General features: G+C 45.2%; 1 protein-coding gene across 1 annotated transcript in view; it reads left to right on the top strand.

Moving 5' to 3' along the window:
- The window catches only part of GYG2 (glycogenin 2), a gene marked incomplete at its 5' end in the record, with an annotated part of 91,021 nt that extends 85,198 nt beyond the window's left edge, over nt 1-5,823 (top strand). The window contains 2 exons of the mRNA XM_021710013.1: nt 3,537-3,719; nt 5,612-5,823. Of these exons, the coding sequence (XP_021565688.1) occupies nt 3,537-3,698 (162 nt within the window). The remainder of the gene's footprint in view (nt 1-3,536; nt 3,720-5,611) is intronic.
- Between the last annotated feature and the right edge of the window lie 3,434 nt (nt 5,824-9,257).

The following is a 9,257-nucleotide window of genomic DNA, read 5'->3' as shown; positions in this document are numbered from 1 at the left end:
GAGCGGCCACTGCACTACAGTCTGGGCGACAGAGTGAGACTCCAACTCAAAAAAAAAAATTGAAGGAAAATTCAGGGGCTCTGAAAATTAATGCACAGCAATCTCTTTTCTGAAATGAAGAGAATTAATTGTAAGAGCTGGCAAATTTAATGGGTGAATGTTCATATCAAATCAAGCATGCAAACGATTTCTTCTCTCACAATGAAATGAAATGCATCCTTCTTATTTCTCCTACCTTTCACAGTTGTTCTCACCTTAAACTCTCTTCCTAGACATACTTAGTGCTAACCTTTTCTTTTTCCAAGCATGCCCTGATGTTAACCTTTTGGTCTTTAAGTAATAGTATGTGTAACTATAAAGCTGGGTGTTGGATTTAGGCTGAAAGTTAGTATTGAATGTGTATCTATCTATTTATTTGAGTCGATGCCTCACTCTGTCACCCAGGCAGGAGCACGGTGGTACGAACACGGCTCATTGCAGCTTTGATCTCCTGAGCTCAGACAATTCTTCCACCCCAGCCTCCTGAGTAGCTGGGACCACAGATGCGTTCTACCATGCCCAGCTAATATTTTAAATTATTGTAGAGACAGAGTCTGGCGCTGTTGCCCAGTCTGGGTATCAACCTCCTGAACTCAAGCAATCCTCCCGCCTTGGCCTCCCAAAGTGCTAGGATAACAGGCATGAGCTACCACACCTGGCCTGAACATGTATTTAGAATGCGACCTAATATTTTCATTTGCTAACTGCCTTCACCAGATGCCACTTTGGGGAAAATATGGACACCTTTTTTTCATCCTTACTCGTTCAGTCTCATAAATGCCAAATGCAGCATTCTAAACTATTTCTCTAGAGCTGTGGGTGTCAGGACTTCTGAAACTCCACTTGTTATAAAGTGTGAGTTTATCCCTTCAGAAGGATAATTTTGAGGCTCCTTGAGTTGAATCTGTCATTATTATATTATTGGGTGATGGAGCATCAGTGTGAAGTAGGGCACGCCTGCCTTGGACACCTCAGTTGTGTGGTCGGTTTTGGATATTGGGTGAGTGTATTACTTTTTTGAACATTTATTTGATACATGACAGACAGACAGATGACAGGTGGATAGGTGATAGGTAGATAGATGATAGATAGAAATATAGACTGATGACAGATGAATGGTTGATAGATTGATAGATGGATAAGATGATAAATAGGCAGATAGATGATAGATTGATTAAAAGATAAATAGAAGATAGGTAGGATAATGGATAGGATAGATAGATAGATGAATGGTCAATAGATAGATAGTAGACATGATGGATAGGTAGTGATTGATAGATAGGATGGATGGATGGATAAAAGAAAGAAAGATAGATAGATGAGATGGAGACAGGGTTATCCACCCCAAAGAACTGAAGGGAGGAAGCAGGGAATGATTAGACAGGAAAGTCATCTGGAAGAAACCCTAGTGAGTGCCTGGCTTGTAAACTTGAGTGGACTCTCAGACATTCATTTGATGAACTGGGGCCTTTTGATTTCCTCCCAAGGGTCCCCACTATCTTATAAAGGACCCCCATGCTCTACTTCCTAAAATCAGAGGACTGTGTTGTCTTCTTGGATACACGTCTCCTGTCATCATGAATATTGCAATCATTAGTGCTGTTTTGACTTGAAAACTACGAGGGGTGGAAAGATGTAATTCTAGATGTTACTCTCTCAGGAGTTTCTCCCCCTTGGGTTTAAATACAAGTATTCTTAGCGGGGGGAATGCTAGACTATTATAGAGTGGACTTCGTGAGGTTTTTTGCCCCTTAATTCTTGTCATCTCTTTGATTAATAAGATGGCTCTATTTGCAATAAAAGAAATGAGAATGACTGTAGAAAGTAGAGTCATATATGTAAAAACCCTTTAAAAATTCTGTGGCACAATCATGGCTACAGCAGCCTCAACCTCCAGGACTTAGGTGATTCTCCTGCCTCAGCCTCCTGAGTAGCTGGGACTACAGGTGTGTGCTACCATGCCCGGCTAACTTTTTTATTTTGTTTTTGTAGAGATGAGGTCTTACTATGTTGCCTAGGCTGGTCTCAAATTCCTGGCCTCCAGTGATCCTCCTGCTTTGGCCTCCAAAAGTGCTGGTATTACAAGCATGAGCCATGGTGCCCAGTGCCCTAAAACAATTCTTAGGAAACAGCAATCTCGTATACTTTTTATGAAATTTCAAAAAACTTGGGCAATAATAATCTTCTTCTAAGCCTACTATGTAAGACCTAGTGTGTGTTAGTTCCAGCAAAAAGCACTCAGGATGCAAACTCTCCCTTAAGAATGGAGATTGAGCCAGGCTCGGTGTCTCAGCCTGTAATCCTGCGCTTTGGGAAGCTGAGGTGAGTGGATTGCCTGAGCCCACGGTTTGAGACCCACCTGGGTCTCAACTTGGCGAGACCTCATCTCTACAATAAATCAAAAAAATGAGCCGGGCGTGGTAGCACGCGCCTGTAGTTCCGGCTACTGGGAAGGCTGAGGCAGAAGGATCACCGGAGCCCAGCAGGTCGAGGCTGCGATGGCCAGGAGCGTGCCACTGCACTCCAGTCTGGGAGACAGAGTGAGACTCTAACTCAAAAAAAAAAAAGAACAGAGGTTGATATTTTTTGTTGAATCCTAAGCCACATGGAAGTTCCCTCTCTGACAGAGAACTTCGAAACCCATCATCTCTAGGCCAGGCATGGTGACTCATGTCTGTCATCCCAACACTTTGGAAGGCCAAGAAAGCAGGATCGCTTGAGCCCAGGAGTTCGAAACCAGACCAGGCAACATAGTAAGAACTCGTCTCTCCAAAAAAATTAAACAACAACAACAACAACAAAAAAGCAGGCAGGGTAGTGTGTGTGCAGTTCCAGCTATTTGGGAGGCTGAGGCAAGAGGATCCCTTTAGTCCAGGAGTTCGAGATCAGCCTGGGCAACATAGCAAGACCCCATCTCTACAGAAAATAATAAAAAAAGAGCTGGATGTGGTGGCATGCACCTGTAGTCCCAGTTACTCAGGAGGTTGAGCTGGGAGTATCGCCTGAGCCCTGGTGGTTGAGGCTATGGTGAGCAGTGATTGTACCACTGCACTGCAACCTGGGAGAGAGAGTTAGACTCCCACTCTTAAAAAAATACCAAAAGAAAAAGAAAAAAACCATAACAATGAAGTGTTAATGCAGTCTAACACTGGGTGTGTAAAATATATTACTCAATTTTAAAAGCACAGTTGAGGCCAGGTGCAGATAATCCCAGTACTTTGGGAGGCCAAGGCAGAAGGATTGCTTGAGGCCAACATTTCAAGACCAGCCTGGGCAACATAGTGAGACCTCATCCCTATAGGAAAAAAAAAAGACAGTCATGGTGGCACACGCCTGTAGCTACTTGGGAGGCTGAGGTGGGAGGAACGCCTGAGCCTCGGAGGTCACGGCTGTGGGGCGCTGTGATCATGCCACTGCACTCCAGCCTGGGCGACTCAGTGAGACCCCAACTCAAATAACAACAACAAAACGATCTCCCTGCTGGCTTGTTTCCCTAGGTTGACCTGGCCATCTCTGTCTCGGAGATTTCCATCGAAGAGAAGGTCAAGGAACTGAGTCCCGAGGAAGAGAGAAGAAAATGGGAGGAGGGCCGTATAGACTACTTGGGGAAGGATGCGTTCGCCCGGATCCAGGAGAAGCTGGACCGCTTTCTGCAGTAATGGCTGCTGCTGCTTTGTGCTGTGTGTGGTTAGACAATGTTCCATTATTGGGTGGGAATGTCCTCTGTTCCTTTGGAGCCATGAGTCTCTATGTATGGTGAACTCATTTGAGTGCCTCACCCGAAAAAAAAGTAGATAATTTTTTTAAAATCTAGCTTAGGCCCAGGCATAGTGGTTCATAGCTGTCATAGCTGTTCATAGCTCCCAACACACTGGGAGGCTGAGGTTGGAGGACTGCTTGAGGCCAGGAGTTCGAGACCAGCCTGGGCAACATAGTGAGAACCCACCGTTTCTAAAAAATAAATTCTTAAAAAAAAAAAAAAACTGTCTACTTAGGTTGGATGTGGTGGCTCACACCTGATCCCAAAAATTAGATACCAGCCCAAGCAATCTAGCAAGACCCCACAGTTTCTATAAAAAAAGAGAAGAAAAAATTATTAAAAAAAAAAAAAAACTCTCTACTTAGGCTGGACACAGTGGTTCACGCCTGCCATTCCAGTACTTTGGGAGACCAAGGTGAGAGGATTCCTTGATCCCGCAGTTCCAGACCAGTCTGGGCAACATAACAAGCCCTCATCTCTACAAAAAATTTAAAAAATAAAAATTAGCCAGGCTTGGTGGCATGCGCCTATAGTCCCAGCTATTTGGGAGACTGAAGTGGGAGGGTCACCTGAGCCCAGAAGGTTATGCCTGCGATGAGTCGTGATCATGCCACTGCACTCCAGCCTGGGCAACAGAGTGAGAGACCCCAACTCAAAAACAAAAAACCCAGCTTGAAGCCCCCCTGCTGATCCAAGCTACCCATGCCTTCTGGGCTTCTCAGGGAGGGAAGTTTTTCCTTTAAGATCATCAGCAAAAGTGAGCAATGATTAAAATCTAGGAGACCCTTGAGAGTGGCTGTGCTATTCTTGTACGGCTACTAAAGTTGTTTTGTAGAGTCCACTCAGATCGATCCTATATAGAGTTAAACGACACTGCAAATGTCCTTCTGTCACTAAGTTCATTGCTAGTCTACGCATTCAATACCTCCAGTCCTTTGAATTTGAAAGGCTGGTCTTAGTGGCTTACGCCTGTCAGCCCAGCACTTTGTGAGGCCGAGGAGGGAGGATCACTTGAGGCCAGGAGTGTGAGACCAGCCTGGGCAACACAGTGAGACCTTGTCTCTACAAAAATCAAAAAAATTATCCAGGTATGGTGGTGTATGCCTGTATTCCCAGCTACTTGGGAGGCAGATGTGGGAGGATTGCCTGAGCCCAGGAGGTCGAGGCTGCAGTGAGCCATGTTCGTGCCACTGCACTCCAGCCTGGGCAACACAGTGAGACTCTGACTCGAGTGAAGAAAAAAAAAAAAAAAAAAAAGAAAGGCCCAATTTTTCTAGGGTAAGTGAATGATTAGATATCTAGGTTTGACTTGAATTTAGATTTTGCAAAGTGTGTCTGAGAAATATCATGACTGTGGTATTTCCTGCTCTAAATCCTAACGGGACGTCCCAGTGCCATTGATGGAAATCCCACTTTTAGAGGGCATTGGGGAGAAAGATTTGAGCCGACTGGGGGGATATAAACTCTTTTTTAATCTTTTTGAGTGAGGGTCTCACTCTGTGGCCTAGGCTGGAGAGCAGTGGTGCAATCACAGCTCACTGCAGCCTTGAGCTCCTGGGCTCAGGCCATCCTCCCACCTCAGCCTCCCAAATAACTGGGATTACAGGCATGCGCCACCATGCCCAGCTAATTTTTAAAATTTTTTTGTAGAGACGAGGTCTTGTGATGTTGCACAGGCTAGTCTCAAACTCCTAAACTCAAGCTGTCCTCCTGCCTCAGCCTCCCCAAATGCTGGGATGACAGGCATATTATCAGTTTTGCAGTTAATTACCCTCAATGACATTGAGCCTGGTTTTTCTCTCACTACCTCAGTTCTCAATAACTTATGAAATCACTGTGCCATTTTGACTTGGCTCTTCTGGGAGGATTCTCAGCCTTATGAGTCGGGACAGATTCTTCCACGAGAGAGCCTCATATTTGGAGACATCTTTGAGAACAAATGAACGCTGTGTGCTGACCGTCTCAACAGCTGGCTGTTAGTGACCTATGCAGTTATCATTAAAAATGGGCACTATTGAAACGAAGAGGGGCAAATTGTGATTTTTGAAGCTGCTGAATGATCTGTTGCTTGCACACGCACTGTGGAAAAGCAAAGTGAAACTCCGAGATGGAATTGAAAGAAACTCAGCCCCTTTAGCTAGAGGAATCCATGTGTGAGTCTGTGACCTTCTGTGTGGTGTTGGCTTGATCAAGGTGAGGGATTGGGGAAGAATTGTCTCTTTTTCCACCCTGGTGGTTTATAATCTGTGGTCTTGGCTGAGTGTGGCAGCTCACAACTCTCATCCCAGTGCTTTGGGAGGCTGAGGCAGGAGAATCGCTTGAGGCCAGGAGTTCGAGGCCAGACTGGGCAGCATCATGAGACCTTGTCTCTAAAAAATAAATACATAAAAATATAACGATAAGTAAACTAATTAATCTGCAGTCTTGACTGGGCATGGTGCCCATGCCTGTCATCCCCGCACTTTGGAAGGCCAAGGCAGGGGAATTGCTTGAGCTCAGGAGGTCAAGACCAGCCTGGGCAACATAGCTAGACCTTGAGTCTACACAAAAATAAAAAAAGTTAGCTGGGTGTGGTGGTGCATGCCTGTAGTCCCAGCTACTCGGAAGGCCGAGGCGGGAGGATTGCTTGAGCCCATGAGGTCAAGACCAGCTGGGCAACATAGCAAGATCCTGTCTTTACCAAAAAAAGACAATAAATTAAATATAAAACTAACTAAATGAATATAATAATCTGCAGTCTTGGTGGGAAATGTAGCCTAAGATTTTCCAGGGGTTAATTAAAAATAGCCAGATGGGTGTAGCCTGACATGGGTTGGGTAGGGTGGTAATCGCCCTCAAAGTGTTGTCTTCATAGGTTTCAGGGAAAGAATGTCAGTGGTCGATGCTGTTGTTTTGTGCTATGAAAAAAAGAAGCCTTTGGTCTACCACACTTGAGAGATTATTCTAGAAAAATGAGTCTTTGGGTCCATCTCACCTTCTCTGAAGATGAGAATTCATGTTCACAAGCAATGGTTCATTGGCTCATGGTATACAAGGGTGGACCCCAAAATACCCAGAATTTATTTGTTAAAACATTGTGTATTTATTCTCCCATGTTTAGATTTCAGTCCGCTCCAAAGTCCTCTCTGTTGAATGCAATACACCTATCGGGATGATTTTTCTACTGCTCAAAACAGTTTTTGAACTCGTCCACATTGATGCCTTCTAGTGCTTCTGCCATTGTTTGTTTCGCCTTTTTCACATAGACAAAATATTTCCCTTTGAGGACTTTTTTCATCTGGGAAACAGCAAAAAAGTCACTCAGCATGAGATCAGGTAGAAGAGGGAGGTTGGGGCATGGGTCATGCCATTCTGAGTCAAAAGCTGCTGAACACTCAGCACGGTGTGGGCAGGCATGCTCATCCATCACCCCTCATGCAATGGGCAAACGCGTTGAAAGGGTCTCGAGAAACAATTCACAGTCTCTCGCAACAACGCCAGCTGGTCTACCGATGCTGATGGGTTCCAAGAACACTCACCTAGGAGGGAAGGCTCCACTCCAAGGGGCCCACCCTCTAAAAGGTAGTTGTGGGGGCTTTTTGGGTCCCCCACTTACATTCCGTATGGAATTCTGCTGTGCTTCCTGGTACATATCATGACATTTGGACAGAGGAATGCGTTTAAATTAAATTTTTTTTTTTTCAAAAGCAGCCATGTGGTCTCTTTCTAGCGTGTATCCTGAGAATTCAAAATTGTATTTTAGATTGGACAGGGGGAAAGTGACTGACTTGTCCAACAATAAGTTTTAGTTTTTAAAATTATTTGTTCATGACTGGGCACAGTGGCTCACGCCTGTCATCTCAGCACTCTGGGAGGCCAAGGAGGGAGGATTGCTTGAGCCCCTGGGTTCAAGGCCAGCCTGGGCAACGTGGCGAGACTTCATCTCTACAATAAATCAAAAAATTAGCCGGGCATGGTGACTTGTGCTTGTAGTCGCAGCTACTCGGCAGGCTGCGGTGGGTGGACTGCCAGAGCCCAGGAGATTGAAGCCTTTGTGAGCGTGATCGTGCCACTGACCTCCAGCCTGGGTGGCAGAGTGAAATCTAAAATATTTGTATCTATACACATACACGCACACACACACACATATTCTAATAGAGATGGGGTCTTGCTATATTGCCCAGGCTGGTTTCAGACTCCTGGCCTCAAGCGATCCCCCCACCTCAGCCTCCCAGAGCACTGGAATTACAGGCGTGAACCACTGCGGCTGGCCAATTTTAAATTGACAGATAATATTTACAAATATTCAGATGCAGATAATTAACACATCTGTTGTCTCAAGCACTTAATATTTCTCTGCATTGGGAACATTCCTCATCCTCCTTCTAGCCATTCAGAATGGCCTCATATATCATTATCAGCTTCCGGATTTAAAAAGTCCTTGAAGGAGAAGGAACATTTTGCAGTTATGGAAGTGGTGGAACAAAAAACGGCAAAAGCACTAAAAGACATCAACGGGGATGGATCCAAAAACTGTTTTGGCAGTGGAAAAGGCGTCTCGAAGGCTGGTCTCGCACAAGTAAAATAGATAACAAAATAGTAGAGGCTGAGAAGGGAAGGAAGCAAGGAGGCTGGAGGTTTGTTAAAGGACTCAACGTTACAGCCAGGTGGAAGGAATACATTCCAACAAGAACTCCTCAGATGGATTTTGGCAGAATTGCTAGTCACCGTCGAATGGGTAGAACTGTCTGCTTTGAGCCCTTTGGGATCTCGTAAGTCTCTGTAGGGAAGCTACCCATTCTCTGAGCTATGCTTTGTCAGTATCATTAATTCATTTATTCATCTTACTGAGTTCTCTGTATATGCCAGGAGCTGTGATTTGTGATAAAAACCAATATGTGAGAAGTGTGAGAATATTTTGGTGGTTTCTAAAACATCTGTGTGAGGTAGGCCAGCCGTGGTGGCTCACGCCTGACATCCCAGCACTTTGGGAGGCCCAGGTCAGAGGATTGCTTGAACTCAAGGGTTTGAGACCAGCCTGGGCAACTTGGCGAAACCTCGTCTCTACAATGAATCAAAAAATTAGGCAGGTGTGGTGGTGCACGCCTTGTGGTTCCAGTTACTTGGGAGGCTGAAGTGGAAGAATCACTTGAGGCCAGGAGGTCAAGGCTGCGGTGAACCATGATCATGCCACGGCACTCCAACCTGGGTGACAGAGTGAGACTCCAACTCAAAAAAAAAAAAAACACAAGAATTTCAGTTTGGTTATATCATTTTAGAGCAGGAGAACTTACAAATAAAGCACAAATCAACACAAGTAATAACTTCATTAGCCGGGCTTGGTAACTCAGCCTGTAATCCCGCACCTTGGGAGGCTGAGGTGAGTGGATTGCCCGAGCCCGCAGGTTCGAGACCTGCTTGGGCAACTTGGCGAGACTTCATCTCTACAATAAATCAAAAAATCAGCCGGGCGTGGTAG

Source organism: Carlito syrichta, unplaced genomic scaffold (assembly GCF_000164805.1).
Source record: "Carlito syrichta isolate Samal-C Ts95f unplaced genomic scaffold, Tarsius_syrichta-2.0.1 Scaffold287915, whole genome shotgun sequence".
Classification (NCBI taxonomy): Eukaryota; Metazoa; Chordata; class Mammalia; order Primates; family Tarsiidae; genus Carlito; species Carlito syrichta.
The sequence above is the reverse complement of the archived record's forward strand: the minus strand, read 5'-3'. Positions and strand labels throughout refer to the sequence as shown.